Source organism: Maylandia zebra, linkage group LG7, assembly GCF_041146795.1.
Source record: "Maylandia zebra isolate NMK-2024a linkage group LG7, Mzebra_GT3a, whole genome shotgun sequence".
Taxonomy (NCBI): Eukaryota; Metazoa; Chordata; class Actinopteri; order Cichliformes; family Cichlidae; genus Maylandia; species Maylandia zebra.
The window spans coordinates 49,233,447-49,249,805 of NC_135173.1; the positions used below are offsets into that span (position 1 = coordinate 49,233,447).

At 40.6% G+C, this 16,359-nt stretch overlaps 1 protein-coding gene across 1 annotated transcript; it reads left to right on the top strand.

The window, feature by feature from the left end:
* Positions 1 to 2,055: 2,055 nt before the first annotated feature.
* On the top strand, positions 2,056 to 14,240 carry tmem38b (transmembrane protein 38B). The gene is made up of 6 exons (XM_004549596.4): positions 2,056 to 2,526; positions 9,600 to 9,756; positions 10,134 to 10,318; positions 10,468 to 10,555; positions 11,017 to 11,134; positions 13,253 to 14,240. The coding sequence occupies exons 1-6, from the start codon at positions 2,403 to 2,405 to the stop codon at positions 13,547 to 13,549; spliced, it is 969 nt and encodes a 322-aa protein (XP_004549653.2). The 5' UTR covers positions 2,056 to 2,402; the 3' UTR covers positions 13,550 to 14,240.
* The last annotated feature ends 2,119 nt before the right edge of the window (positions 14,241 to 16,359 follow it).

A 16,359-nucleotide genomic window follows, 5' to 3' on the forward strand; every position in this document is an offset into this window, starting at 1 on the left:
GCCTTTATGTTCCTTTTGCTCAGCGGTGGTTTTCATCTTGGAACTATGCCATGCAGGCCATTTCTGCCCAGTCTCTTTTTATGGTCTTAACTGAGGCGAGTGAGGCCTGTGTTTTAATACTGATAAGTAAATCACACTGAGTTGCTTTGATCATCATCATGCAAAATGCAGGATTTATGTTGAAAACAGGTGTCTTTTACTCAAACTATAATAATTTCTCAAAACAAACCAAATTGTCTTGATAATTAAACATAACCAAACATCAGTGAACACAAACTAGTTCTTTTTTTAAAATTTGATAAAAATCATTTTCAGCTGTTTGCAGATGGTTTACATACCAATTACTAATGAGTTTATTAAGTTGTATCAATTGTCATTCTTTGTTTGCTAACAGTGAAGCTATTAAAATGCAAATATTTACCATTTATTAACCATTGTTCTAATAAACAAGCTTTAACTCGTTTGACTAAAACTGTTACTCGTCCTGTTTTTATATGATTTGACTGTAGCACAGTGACAAGCTGACACTTGTCAGTGTCTCAGTGAGCCCCAAATTAATACATGTGATTCAGCAGTCAAACAAAAAAGCAAGCAAGAAAGCAAAAACTTTCCCACGTTGCTTGTCTGTGTTTATTGTGCTATGGTGTGTTGATATCTGTGCATTCCTGTATTATCCTTTTGTGTTACACATTTCGATGTTTTTTTCCTCGCTACCTAGCCTGACCTGTCTCCCCAATGTGATGTTTGTGTATTGTATGTACGGTCGGCAAGGTCTGTCATCTCGGTTGTGGGCAAAAGACCTGCAACTGACAAATAAAGGCTATCTCATCATCATCATCATCATCATCATCATCATCATCATCATCAAAAAAACAAACATAAGACTGGGAAACATTAACATGCAGTCACCACCAGGTGTCGTGCTCCTGCCTGAACACTGTAATAGCAGTTAGTAACTTATGGCAAAAGGGGAAGGGTACAGCCTTGCAAAAGTTCACAAATAACCCACCAACCTGAAATTTCTCAGTTTTATATTACCCTCTGTAAGCTGGTTAATGTTTTATTAAGCACATGATTTAAACCTGTTTTCTTTCTTTACTTTCCCCCCCTTTTTGTTGTTGTTCTTGTTACTGCCACAGATGTGTGTCAGAAGATTGTGTGCAATTAAAGAGTGTGAATGTCCACACATTCTAACGCTGTTTAACTGAAGCGTTTTTACAGCTCATTGTAAAACCTGAATACTACTGTTCTTGGAACTGGTGGGTGGAGGCTCATGCTGCATGACAACAGGGTTCACGATTGTTATGTCGACACATTTTTAAAGCTTGCCCAATGAAGTTAACCCATGCAAAAACAACAGCATATAGGGATTTCTAGTATCATGCCTGCATCCTCTCACTTAGATAGTTTCTCTGATCTTTGATTTTAGAGTGCCAGGAGGTAAAGTAGACCTATCCTAAACATTTGGATACATTTATATATGGCTCTTTTTTTTGAAGTGCAGCCTGCTAATTTCTGAAACAGATAATAAATCACGTTTTGTAGGCTATTATGTCCAACTTTCAACAATAAAAGTGTGATATTATATTATAAGTAATAACAACAGAATAATTAGGTCACAAAGAGACACAAGGGCAGCTTTTACAAGAGGGGAATAGTCAACAGGGGTAATTTACACCTGACCTGACTTTTCATTATATGTTAATTTTCTCCCCATCCAGCTGGCTATGCTATTTATTCTGATTACTGCTTGCCTTTCATGTAGCATCGATGTGGTGAAGTAGCTACTCCAATTTCGTTGTACTATTGTATAAAGTGTGACTGTGCAATGACAATAAAGAGTTAAAGTTAATATATACTGAGTAAAACAATACCAGTGGTTGAATATATTTCAAACTGACTACAGCATGTGTCATGACTACCTGTAAGCTCCACCTATTAAAGGCACAGGCAAACAAAAGGTACGTAAAGCGGTTTGTTTACTTTTACCCATCCCTGGTCGATCACCTCAGAAAGCCACACTCTGACAAGCGATTGGTTCGCGGTGCACTCTTTCCCCCAATCACCGAGCCTCTCTAGCTCCGCCCGCCACATCACTAGCATGGCGGCACGTAGAGCAGGAATTCCGCCTATGCGACGATGACAGCGTCGCTGAAGAGATAACAGCAGTAATGACTGTTGTACGATAGTGCAGGTCTGTTGCCCAGCAACATAAACCCCAGTTACTCTAAGGGTCAGCTAACCTGGTGCGAGCGGCTGGGCAGCAGCAGCCTCTCTGACAGACTTGACAAGACTGCGGATGAAGCCAAGTTTGTGCCCTGATGCTCTGAGCTGGACCGGTGCCTTTACTCCGCTTCAAGTCCTCGTCTGGAAGCTCATTCCTGCCGAATTGTTCTAGAAAGATGGATCTTCTCAGTGTGCTGCATTTCGACGAACTTTCTCATGGACTGGCAAACTTGTCCATGTTTCCTTTCTTTGACATGGCGCATTATATCGTCTCTGTCATGGCTCTGAGGGAGCAGCCGGGTGAGTGTTTACGGGACGTTGACGATTCTAGTTCCTGCCAAGTTTACTCTGTGAAGTGGCTTTTTTCTTTCTGTTAACTTTGTTTGGCTGAAGTTTGTAATATCAGGCCTCCAGCCATCCTGTTTAAAGTTTACCTGACTGCGTGGCACGTCGGTGGGGAATGGGGCTGTTTCGAAAAAGGAAAAGTTTTCCAGGTTCTTCACATTGAAAACAACGCACAAATAGCCCGCACGTGCTGCTTAAATGTGTTTATATAGCCTCGTTTCATAGGACTCATAAAATATTTACGATTTCATGTGCTTATTTGCATATTTCCTAGCTGAAGTGGTTCTTAATATGTCACTGGGTTCAGATCTGAGCCACTTAGTCTAATTTTTTAAAGTGCTTCTTTGCTGTTTTTACTGGTAATATTTCACATTAAACTAAATAGTATTTTGTTATGCAAAATCAGACACGCTGTAGGCATCCGCTTTGCTTCTGCAAAGTTGCAAGCGTTTTTACAGATTATAAATTATTTATCAGTATTGTAAAACATAACAGCTGTTAATTTGTGGGTTAATTGGCACGCAGCATAATCTGAACCTTAATTGGATAAGTTTGCATATAAATAGTGCTGCCACATATAGAAGTGCACTGCATCCAATTGAATTGATAAATTATGCAGTTAATAAATTAAAAAATTGCTATGGCTGAATTACTGGACCTTACTATTAACTTCTTTACATAGACTGATTGTTTTGGGCCAGACCAGGTGATGAGTTTGAACCATATCATGGTATGTTGTTCAGAAAATGCACAGATTAATGAATTCAAGCAAACTATAGCCAGAAGCATAATCAAACTCAGAACAGTCCGAGTTAGGCATGTGAAGAGCTTTGTTCAGTTTAAGTATTCAGATCTGTTAAGTTTAAGTAGTAATACTAATGGATAAATTCCACTCAAATAAACAAGGTCCTGCATTCAAAGGGACTGTCCAATCAGCTAACTTTACTGTCAGTGGCCTTTGCTGTTAGCAAGGGTGGAGCTACTTCATATTGTGTGGTCTTTTAATCTATGGACCCATATGCTGACTGAACATCAGCAACAGCCATTATCAGTCTTTCTGGCAAATATCAGCCTATTAGCACAAAGCTAATGTTCACAAATAGAGGCCTGTTTATATGCTGCATCACATCAGCTTTTCATTGATTTTCAGCTACTTGCTTTAATGAGTACACTTGTTTTTCTAGATAATGAAGATTTCTTAGTTTCTGTCAAAAATCAATGATAAAAAATATTGGTATCAACTCAGAATTTCACAGTACGTCCACCCCTTTACCTGCTGGTTACCTCTCACTTTACCATACTCATTTAGCATACTGGTGTTCTGCGGATGCTTTGCAGCGCATATTCAGAGGATTTTAAACACAGCACAAAAGATTACTGGCTTTCCTTTTCCCTCACTGGAAGAGATTGCAAAAGCGAGATATATTTCAAGAAGCCTTAAAAATGAATAGGGACTCTTTTTCACCCTGGACCCTTGCTGTTTGACCTGTTGCCCTCTGGTAGACACTACAGAGTCATCAAAACAAGGGTAAACAGATTGCAGAGTGGTTTTTAGCCTAGTGCAATCACGGCTGTAAATCAAACATTTATTGCGGTGCATCATGGTACTTTTTATTTAACCCTTGACACCTTTATATTCATAATTATTTATTACCTTCTGCACCGTGAGAACAACTCTGTTTGATGGTGTGATTGGTTTGTTTTCATACTGTGTGGTATTTTTTTTGAGGAACTTGGAAAAGTGGCAACTTACTTTTGGTGTTGGAGCCTCATGAGTCATTACTTGTTTATCTCAGGAAAGCAAAAGCAATTAAGCTCTCCCCACAGCCTCAGTATAAACCTTTTAGTTCTGTCATCTGCAGTCTGTCATTGTAGCAGTAGTTAGAGATCATCGTCACAAAAGTTTAAAAGCCCAATGCTTTATCTGTGTCACAGCCTATTGTATGAGCTAAGACCAAGGTTGGACACGAGCCATGTTATGTCACCAAGATAGTGGCTATGGAGACAGGTGGACTTTAACTGCACAGAGAGTTGACTCAAGCACGTGGACAGTCCATTGTAGTCCCCCTGCTGTAGGTCTACGGGCTATTTTTGAACTTGCCTTGCAAAGCATCTGAGCTACTGTGACCTTTTTAACCCTGTGTCCTCTACTCCGGTCTGTTTGTCTCTGGCTGGACGAAAGAATCACAGGGAGCGACAGTGTTGACAACACCGTTTGCAAAATTCTCATGTCGGTCGTTGCTTGTTCGCTCACTTCATGTTAGTTTGGTGACAATCAGTGACTTGCTTAACAAACAAACAAAAGGTCACTGAGAGAATGGCCGAGAGCAGATTTAAATCTCTGGGTCATTTAAAAAGAAACAGTAAACTCTGTCAAGGCAGAAAAAAAAACAGAGGGCCCCCCAAAAAGGAAAGGAATGCCATAAACCATTCAACCCTCCTTCGCTAGTCTCTTTCCTCTTTTCTCTTTCCTCTATGTCAAATCCACCTTCGTGCTGTGCAGTGGTGGGGCGGCTCCAGATGTTCTCAACCGTTAGCAAGAAGAAAAACAAGTTTCAGTTCAGCTTAATTGCACGTTAGACACACATATTGTACAAACGAGTATTTTGAAGGCGCTTGTCTGTTCTACCCCTTGTGTTTATGCCATTACGGAGTTATTTTAAGCTCCTTTATAAACACTGCTGAGAGTGGAGTGTGAGGAAAACGGAAGGACGGGGACAAGGAAGGAGAGCAGTGGTTATATGTCAATCAGTGGGCCTCTCTTTAAGCCAGAGACAAGCAGAGGTGTTTTTTTTTTTTTGGTATTTAAAGCTAGCTATAATTATGCTGTCCACAGAGGGAGGAAGAAGAAGACTTGTAGATTTGCATATTAAGAGGAATGAAAAAAACAGTTTCCGTGTTAGATAATGCTGTGTTTGGTCTGTATATTTGTTAGATGTTATCCTGGTTAAAACGGAAAGACTTTTGTTAGACTGCTGCTGCGGAACAGGTGAACTGCAAGAGAGAAAAGAAGGAAGGAAGACATCTGCATTTCTCAAATTTGACTTGTAAATCCACTTCCTTCCAATGCAAAACCAGAGGAAGGCATTTTGCATGTCAGAGCACTCTAAGCAGTGCATTTATATTTCAGCGGAAATGGTATTTTTTTTCTGTTGTTTGCTTCTTCATCGACCTTTAGATGTCATCATGTTTTATGAATTGATCTCCCTCCATCTTTAATCTCTCTGCGACCCATCGGGAACACACACTGACTACAGCAGTTTGCTTTGCTGTGGAGCTAAAGGTGATGACAGTGCAACAGTGTTTACTGTGTAAGCAGTGTGGTGCATTGGTAAACTCTGCACTGTAACAACCACAACAACAAAAAGCAGTGTCGAGGGTTTAGGCTGGGGGCTATCACAGAGAACAGGATGTAAATAACTGTCACGATGTCAGACTTTTTTTTTTTTAAATTGCTGTTCCCCACTGAGATTTTTATTTACCCTCCCCAGCATCGTTTTAACCACATGAGGTGTGTTACATAAGATTTCTTGAGCGCAATCATGGAAAAAAGAAATCATAGTATTACACAGTGATGGCTGAAATCTGCTGACACTGAGCTGCAGCCACTTTATAGTGTATTCCTCACTCCATTTGTTTGTTTGTCTGTGGCATGCTGGAACCCACACTTAGTTGTGAGGAAAAGTGAAGTTAACATACCTTTTTCCATCTGTTTTCTAATGCATGTGACTTTAACATGTTTAAGCATAAGATTACAACTGTGGTCAAAAATTTACATCCACTCATTGTGGGCACGAATGTCATTGTAATTTAGATTTATCTATTCCGAAACCAGCTCTGATTTGTGTTTAGAATCGTTGTTCTGTTGGAACACCCAATTGTGTCAAAGTTACAAGTTAAAGAATGTGAAGGTTATCCTTCTGTTCCATTATTCCAACCACTTTATGAAATGTACCAGTACCACTTGACTACCAGTACCACAGCCCAGAGTATGATGCTACTACAACCATGCTTGACAGCAGGTATGTTGTTCTTTTCACTCACAATTATTTCTCCAATCATACATCTTGCCATTGTGGCCAAAAAGCTCAATCTTTCTCCAGAACACATTTGGCTCATCAATGTGGGAAGCTGCAAATTTCAGTCAAGCTGAAAGGTTTCAGTTTTGTTGCCAAGGTTTCTTTCTTGGTCAGCATCCTCTCAGTTTATGGTGATGTAAAACTCACTTTGCAGTGATGCTGGTATTCCAGCAGTTTCCAGTTCATGGCAGGCTTCAGCCTCTGTGTTCATGTATTGTTCCCGAGCATCCTAACTAATTTCCTCCCATCTGAGGCTGACAGTTTGCGTCTTCTTTCAGACCTTGGCAAACTGGTGACGCATCTGAGCGACCGGATGACCATCCTGCAATCTGTAGTTTTTTTTAGAAATGGTCCATAAAGATTCTTGAATGGCCTTCTATACTAAAAAGCTGGGGCTGTGCCAAGGAAAACAAGTCATTCATTAAAGTCATACATCTGTGTACCTGCTTGTTTTTTGTGACCACAAAACTAGTCAGAGGAGACAGTCCACCAACTATGCATCAGCCCAGGCAGTGGACCTCAAATAAGTATAATAGGATTGATCACTCGGCCGTCTGGTCTCCAGCTGTCTGTGTTTGCAACGGAGTATAATTTCAGTTTTATACAAAGACATATCAGTGAATAAGCTCCTTTAGTACTGGCTGCTTACCTGTTGTATCTTTATGCCAGGTGCGTTTCTATTCGTATATGTGATATCTCAGTGCAGGAGGAAGTCCAGGTGAAATTTAAAACTTACTGTATTCAGTGTTGAGTTTTACCCGTGACTCATGCAAGCAATTAGTGAGATGCTATCCTGCATTTACTAACAGGTTCATGTGTCTGCTACCAGACACATCAGCTTTCACATTTTCCTCCACTGCAAATTGTCTCATGTAGAAACTTTGAACTCATTTTAAAGTTTTTTTTTTTTTTCTTTCTAAGGAACTGCCACTCTATAGAAAGTTAAACAGTGAACAACTCAGACGTGAGGCCGAGGGAGGCTACATAGGAAGCAGCTTTAAATCCTCCTGGTTTACCAATCTCACTCCAAGAGTCTTTAATCTTTCTGTAATCCCCAGATTACCATTTTGGTCCTGTGTTTGGCCACACTGACTAAGGGCAGGTAACACAAGGACTGACTAAGAGCTACCTGTCTTAATTTCAAAACATATGTATATTCCTTGGCAGCATTAATTTTGGTTGAGGCAGACAAGGCATTGCAGGATTGTATTAGAGTATGTCAGAAAAAGTACTGCATGAAATGTGTGTATCTCATTGATATTGTAGCATAAAAACATATTAGCAGTTCAGGCCACCCATGATGAAGTCCACCTTTTAAAAGAGAGATCTAATGACATCAGTGCCTACACTGATTGCTACACTACTTAAGTTTAGCTCTCCACGCCACAACAGTGGATTTAAAAAAACAAGACAAACAAACAGTCAAGGTATGATTGAAGTGTACACTTGCAGCTTTAATTCAAGGGGTTTTAACAAACGTAGTGTATTAACACTTTAGGAATTACAGCCTTTTTATACAGCCTCCTATTTTCAGAAACTCAAAAGTAAATTGACAGTTGACTGACAAGTAGTTTCATGGCCAGGTGAGGCCTGTTCACTTTATTATTTCATGTCAAATTAAGGTAATGAATGAAATGGAATGGATTCCAAGTATTCAACTTGCATTTGGTATTGCTTCACTGAAACTCTCAATAATAGGTCCCAAGAAATGGTGACACAAGTAAAGGAGCCCATTATTAGACTGAAAGACCAAAATAAACCTATTAGAGAGATAACATTAGGAGTGGCCAAATCAGTAATCTGTGACTCCTTCTTTCCTCCTAAGAAAATTCCCCACATAGCATCTATACAAGTCCATAGTAGTATCGAGGAAGCAGGCGTATCATTGTTGTTTAAGTTGACAGTATAGAGACGCCCTCATGAATGTAAATGGAGAAGGTTTACAACAAGGTTACTGTGGTTGGCACAGAACATGGAACAGGAAGTTCTTTCAGATGTTTTCTAGACTTAGCTAGAAAACATCTGAAAGAGGCTGTACATGTCTCAAAGAATTGTTTTGACAGATGAAACCAAGATGAACTTGTACCAGAAACAGCCCTTGATCTGAAGCATACACGTCATCTGTCAAAGTTATGGCATGTATTTCAACCAGTGGTTGATGATGTGACTGCTAATAGAAATAGCAGGATAAATTCTGAAGTCCACAGGGCTATACTCGCCGCTCACATTTAACCAAATGCTGCAAATATCAGCTCTTCACTTCATTTAATGGATAATGAGGCAAAGCATACCACAAGAGAAGCCCAAGAATTTTTCAAGGTAAAGAATTGTGATTCTTCAAGGCTAAGCCAGTCACCTGACCTCAGCCTAATAGAGCAGCTTTTCAATGATTAAATACAAAACTGCATGGAGACAGAACCACAAACAAGCAGCAACTACAGGCCGCTGCAGTAAAGGCCGGGCACATCTAAAGGCCACTACCGCTCGAATTAAAGCTGAAATCCTGCACTTGAATCATATTGATTGTTTGATTTTAAAATCCGCTGGTATAACAACATCTACACCTGAAGGTCTTAATAGAAAGCAGCTTCCTTGCTAATTCATGCTTAACAGTCCATTTTGTCTTTTGAGTCTTGGCCGATCCTGTCATGTAGATGTTGTGTAAATGGTTTCAGTCACTCATACTGCAGCTGTGATTGACAAATAGCTCCTTTTCTTTGTTCAGTCTATCTGTGAACCTCAAACAATGTCTATGAAAGAGTATCAAACTCCATTATGTTCCAGTTATCTGTTATCTTCAAATTGAACTGGTTTATGTATCAAGTTAAGCCCAGTGTAAACGACATCTTACTCATTCACAGTGCTAGTCTCTTTATTCTAAGAACCTGCCCAATAATAGTGATCATTTATGTTTATTGTTCTTTATTATCCATTTTTGCTGTTGTGCAGGAGCTCTCGAGGTGTCCAGAGTCAGCCCCTTAGCCTGCTGGTTCAGCTCCATGCTCTTCTGTTTTGGGGGAGCGGTGCTGTCGGGGATCATGCTGGCAGAGCCACCAGTCGCTCCTTTGTCCAACAGCACCGGTGTTCTCCTTGCTTCAGTCATATGGTAAATATCTGATGGTTGAAATATCTAAAGCTGAAAAATAAGGTGTGTAGATTGTAGTAAAGAAAGAGGCAGAGGGGTTTGAATTAGTGAATAATAGATAAATAAAGTCATTATCCAAGTTTTCCAAATGTGGAAGAAATAGAGACGTTTTCAAAGAGTGTATGTATCTAAATAAGTCTTTGGCCCCCTCTGCTGGTGGCTTGTATTATTACACCTGTCTCACAAACAATTTACAACACCCCCTGCTGGTGAATGTAGGTACTTGACAAAGACCTGAGGGTAATGCTGTCAAAATCACCTTGAGCCTTGTTTAGTGGCCATGTCATTGAAATGTGCATGTGTCCACATGTTAAATGAGCCTTGTGTGTCTCTATTAGGTACTTGGTGTTTTACTGCCCCATGGACCTGGTGTATGCATGTGCATCGCCGCTGCCCCTCAGACTGGTGCTGTCAGGGATGAAGGAAGTGACGAGGACGTGGAAGGTCCTTGGAGGGGTGACTCAGGCTCACAGCAAATACAAGGACGGCCTTCTTGTTATGATTGCCATCGGATGGGCTAGAGGTCAGTAGGTATGAGTGTGACGGGGCTTCTTTTTTTTTTTTTTTTGCATGTTAGGGCTTTCAAGTAACCATAAAATATTTGAATATTTAACACACACATTTTACATATTAATTCGTAGCAACCATATATCTCTTTACTCTCCCTACCAGGTGCTGGAGGTGGTCTGATAAGTAATTTTGAGCAGCTTGTTCGAGGAGTGTGGAAACCAGAGACAAATGAGCTCCTCAAAATGTCTTAGTAAGCCTCACACAGACTCTCGAATATCGATTTTATGATATTTTTGTGGTCATAAAATGTAATTTTTAATGCACATTAAGTATATTGTCCTATCTTGACTGTAATTTGTTATATTAATGCTATACTATATACCAGGCAAGCAATTTTTTTTTTCATGGTCCCTTGTAGCTTTTCAACAAGTCATACAGAAATTAAAGTGGCATCAATCCCTCTCACTTTACCCGCAGTAATAACATAAACATGAGCATAAACATGAGGGTAATTTCCAGACTTTCCACACTATTCAACCATGCTGAAGATGCAGTTTATGCAACTGGAAGCCTGACACATCTAAAGTTAACAACATGCCCTGGTTTATTTGTGCATACAAGATGTGATTTATTTCAGTTGTATGTATATACTTATCTTCTATTTTTCAGTTTTTGTTAGGATTTATCTTTTTTCTTTGCTGTTCTCTTTAGTCCCACAAAGATTACCCTGATCGGGGCGGTGTTGTTCGCTCTGCAGCAGACACACTACCTGCCTCTCCAGAAGCACCACCTGATGTTCATTTACACCGTCTTTATTGTTGTCAACAAGGTCAGTCTGGTGCCAAACCTGGACTCCAAAGCTGAACCTATGAGTAGGCTATAACTCAAGATTGTAGTAATTTGGAAAATTCCAAAGAAAGGAGGTCTATTTTTGATCAGTTTAGCTTGACTACTTGCAGCAAAAGAAATGAATAAATGCCACTCTTGTTATTAAGTTAAAACTTGGGTATAGCAAAGGTTTTAGTGCCACAGCTTCCTCCCAAATCGGTGCTATCGTGTCTTCTAAATGACCTTTCTCGCTCTGCTTTTTTTGAAGTTTTCGCCGTGGTGACTCACATTAGTACGGTATTACCCGTAGGGCTGGGGCTTTTGCATCATTTTCATCAGCTTGCATCATCCACTTTTCTCTACTCTGGGAAACTTGTGCTCTTGACTGAGACACAGATAAATCTAAGACGTCTTCTTTCAACTCTCATTCTGTTAGCTCCCTCTGACTCTGATCTGTCAAATTAACAGCAAACAGTTTCATCACGTTTAAGAGCTGTGTCCAGGCCTGCTGTTTGTTATTTTGGGTTCTCGGTGTTGCGGATGTTCGCTTTTATTCCCAAATGAAAAGTAAATGCTCATAAATTTACTTTGTGTGAGATGGACTACAGTTGTTCAGCTTTCTATGAAAGGTGACAATTTGTTGTCTATAATAAGCTGAAATCTTTTCTTTCTTCTTATTTGCTTTTTGATTTGACCTCATTGGTGCAACGCTGCAGTCACGAGCAGTGGTCAGAGACCACACCAGCATTGTTGTGACTGTGTGATGAACTTGCTAGCTTGTTATCTTTTGAAATGGTTACTTTGAAGATGGGGATCAGTTCTGCTGCGACCGCTTGCACTCAGTTGCCATCTTCAAAGTGGCTTTGGTGCGGTAATACCTAACTTGACCTCATAATTTTGAAACAGAAGTTAAAACACCTTCATAAATATGTGCTCTGCAACATTGGTTTTATATATGAATATAACCAGCATGCAATGACAGATCATAGACAGGTTATGCTCATCGGGGCTGCTGAGCGTAACTGGACCAACTCAGCTTCTAAATTAGACGGCAGCTGTTTGCAAACCTTGTCTCAGAGTGATTGCAGTCACTATCAGTCAGACTACAGTTGGAGGACATGTGCAATCAGCTTGCAAATTGATCACTCACATGTGCGCCTTTCCCACTAACACCCACTCAGCTTGGCTCAACGTGGTTTTCATTTACAATTAAGTGCCACCTCAATGTGGGTGGGGTTGTTAGAACAAGGCAGCCCAAATTTCCTGTAACGTTATTTGTATGATGCAAACACGACACAACAATGAAGGGCATTGAGGCGATGGTATACCTACTGCTAAACCGATGTTACAGGTACGCAGTAGGTCATTGGACCACGATGTTGGTTTGTGTGTGGGCATTTCCTTTGTTGTCAGGTCACTTGGACACCAGGCTGAGTAGGTATTTAAAAAAAAAAAAGAAGTATCTGGTACCAGGCACTACTACCTAATGGGAAACCCCAAGACTGAGTTAAGCCAAGTAGGTACAAGTGAAAAAGAGGCTAAGGTCACCGCTACTACTTGCAGTCAGTCTCTGACAGCAAAGGAAATCAATATTTATACATATGTTTAAAAATGTGTATACATGTGGGCTTTTGATCTCTATATTTGCCAACTAGTAACGCCCTGTTACTAGTTGGTGTGCCTATTGGGTGGTGCAGAAATTAACACTGTTTCTTGATATGAGACCAAGGCGGAGACACATTACAGTAATGGGGGAGCATTTGTAAATAGGAGGTTTGTGTAATGATGCCGATTGGCATATCTGTCCCACACTAGATATGTCAATCCATCCATTATGGCAAGCTCTGAAAATACAGGAGCAACCGAGAGTACCAAGCTAGCCGGGGAGCATAGAGAAGTTCCTGCTGTGGCTGAGGGAACTATAAGAGCAAGGTTTCAAGTAAAGCGATAGAAGTAGCCATGTGATCCATTCATTATTTTAAAAAATGGTCATTATAGCTGATTTCAGGACATCTGCTCTGTTGAAGGACAATTTATTCTCTCCCAAATGTCATTAAATGTCTCATCCTTTTCTAAATTTTTCACACATGTATTGACGCATGTATGTTTTGCTCTGTAGTCAAGGATGATGCTGACGGGCTCCTCCACCTCACCCTTTGCCACCATCGAGTCAGCCCTCTATAAGACCCTCTTCGCTGGCTACTCGCCTTATGCCGCCCTCACCAGTGAGGTGAAGAGCGCTTGCATCGATAATAGCAGCATGAACAAGACAACCACCGCCACCAAAGAGTCCGGTGAGAATGGATCGTCGGGGCAGCAAACCCCAACTTCTCCAGCCACGGGACAGAGCAGCTCGCTCGAAGCCAAAGAGGAGTCACCGAACGCCGCGGCAACAAACTGCAAGAAGACCAACTAGTCAGCCTTTGCCCTGTAGCGCCTTTTCACCTCTAAGCAGGGCTGGAGTCATTTATGATTCACACATTTCAAGTCAGGAGTTCACTTTAACTTTATTTTTCCATTTTGTCTTTTGTGCAGGGACACGCTTATTGTTCTTCAGGCTAAAAGGCCATGTTTCTTTTTCTCTAAACGATTTCTTTTGCATTTCTTAGAAAGTGATTTCAAGCTGGCTGCTGAAAAGGAATTTCAATAAAAGCCAACTCCAGCAAAAGCCCTGCACCTTATATTCTGGGATAATCACCACATCCTTAAAGTACTGTAATGCTTTTCCTGCTGTTGGATATGAACATCAAACTATCTCTGGGCTGTAGCTTAATTTTTGAAATATATATTTATAATGGGAACAATCAATTTCAGGGGTTTTGGGGACCAGTGCTGTGCACCTGCTGATCTACGAATGTACTTCATTCCTCTCTGTATATATTCTGCTTCGTGTAAATGCTAAATTTCTTACTCTGAAGTGGTTACATTTTTTTTTAAGGAAAAAAGAAAAGAAATTCTATTCTATGAGATCCAGAGATTTTATTTATACATAATGATTTCACTTTTGAATGTGTAACATTTTGAAATGGAGGACCGTTTTATTCAGTCACTCTGGCGAATGCTTTGAATGGTGATTGAAAGCATGAGAATAAACAGGTTTGAATGCATGTGATTTCCTGCCTATGGTGTTATTGTACTGCTCAGTGAACACGAGTGCACTTGGGTTTAAATTGCCAAACATATCAGTAGTTACATTTTAAAATGTGTCTATCCTTGAAAGAATCTTCTCCTTATTAATGCAGCTCTCTTAGCTACATTTGTTCAGCTTCATGTGTCAAAGGAAAAAAAATTAATGACTACTTTTAGCTTCTTGTAAGTTGATACAAAGCAGCGCAACGTCTAGAAGTAACCTCCACTATAGGCTGAAACATTGCATCAGTTTATCATCAGCACCTGATTGATACCTCAGCCTCTTTAAAAAGCTGCTGGAGAGAGATCCCCCCCACCCCCCCGAAATCCCCGCCTCCCAAAGTTCTCATCTATGTAACCTCAGACAGCAAAGAACCCCCCCTGTGAATACAAATTAAAAACAGAGGGTGGGTGTCAAAGAGAAAAGAGAAGCTGTTCAAAGGCGATCAAAAGCGATACTGGTTGAGATGATGTACCTGCCTTTAAAAAAACGCCTCAAGTCCACTGATGTCAGACGTGTGCGTGTCAATTACGGGCTCGTAGCTTGCGGTGTTTGTTGCAAAAAACCTGCTTTGTGTTGCTTTCTGACTAATGGTGAACTGCGTGACCTGAAAAACGGAAAGACATGTTAATAAGCCTCTGTTATTCCCTGTGATGGCTGTTATGGTAAGAAGGCAGGTGACACGGCAACAGCTCAGAGCCTGAATGGTCCCAGACAATTCTCTTAATGAGGTCCAGACCTGTATGACCCTCCCCCCACCCACCACATTTACTCACTGAACTGAGCAGGCCCTCCTCTACTCCCAAGCCCCGACTTATTTCTCCACGACCCTTCGCACCGTTTTCTCCACCTGCCTCCATTCTGCCTCTATTTGATGTGTCAGGTGCAGGAAATTAATCCTTAAACGGTTTCCCACAGGCTGTCTTCCACACACACACACTGTGTACACATTGACCTTCATGACTCATGAACCTGAATGCGATAAGGATTCAGCGCACTATACCTCAGAAATATTTTCTTTCTAAATGCGCTACAGAAACACGATTATGTAACAAGACGCAATGTGAGGATACTGTAAGCCCAAACATTCCTATACACATTTGATTTTGAGGAACAGTCCAAGGCCACGGGGCACACACAAACACCTAAATGTCTTTCTATTATTTCATTTTGATATAAAACAGTATGCTGAGATTTTTAGTTTTTAGGTTACTTGGCACCTTTAAATAACTCTTCACTCTTGTATTTCCTGGACTCCCCTCTTTAGAATTTATTCTTTGCTTTTTTCTTTTTTTAATGGATCTAACCTCCATCCTAACTTATAGTTACTCACACAATAGTGGATTTATAAAAAGTGTAATGGTACCACTGTAATTAACATTATAAAGACCCTTTTATTTGTAGCATGTGTCTCCAACCCCCATGAAGGCTTTATAAGCACTCAACATTACATTACAGCCTTTTGGATGAAAGGTGCAGGACGAGGTAGTGAACACTTGGTGGCGTGAGGAGGCGTCATCTCTGATGGCTTGATGCCTGGGAACTGACAGGTTGGCCAGCAGCTGCAGGCAAGAAAGGATAGGGACAGGAGGGAACCCTCTTTGCAGAGCCAATGGTGGCTGCTTGCATGTGAGGGTGTGTGGTCTGGTTTAGCCGTGCTTGTGAGGAACATGAGTAGATGGTTCACTAATCTTTTGGGGACATTTTGTATGCTGGGGACATTGTGGATCGACAAAAACGCTAAATCCAAAGACATCGTCTGTTGGATGACCCAAGTCTTCAAAATTATTTTCTCGGTGTTTTTAAGGTCAAATGAGATTTTCAGAGAAATGTCCTCTCATGTGTAACAAACCAGCTGACTTGCATTCACAGCATGTGTGTGTGTGTGTGTGTGTGACATGTGGAGTGGCAACAAAGGCTGAGTCCATCAAAAAAAAAAAAAAGGCACAAAGAGCTTTAGGGCACAAACACTCACACACGTGCATACCTAAAAACACACACACACACACAAGCACCCACCCACACAGAAACACACACTTACCAAACCCCTTCAATGTCCAGGATTCTTTGTTTTTCTTTCTTTCTCCACAGAAAAT

Coding starts and splice junctions, on each gene's coding strand:
- tmem38b (XM_004549596.4), top strand. CDS start 2,403: ATGGATCTTCTCAGTGTGCTGCATTTCGACGAACTTTCTCATGGACTG. Junction 2,527..9,599: donor GGCTCTGAGGGAGCAGCCGG/GTGAGTGTTTAC, acceptor GCTGTTGTGCAG/GAGCTCTCGAGGTGTCCAGA. Junction 10,319..10,467: donor TGCCATCGGATGGGCTAGAG/GTCAGTAGGTAT, acceptor TCTCCCTACCAG/GTGCTGGAGGTGGTCTGATA.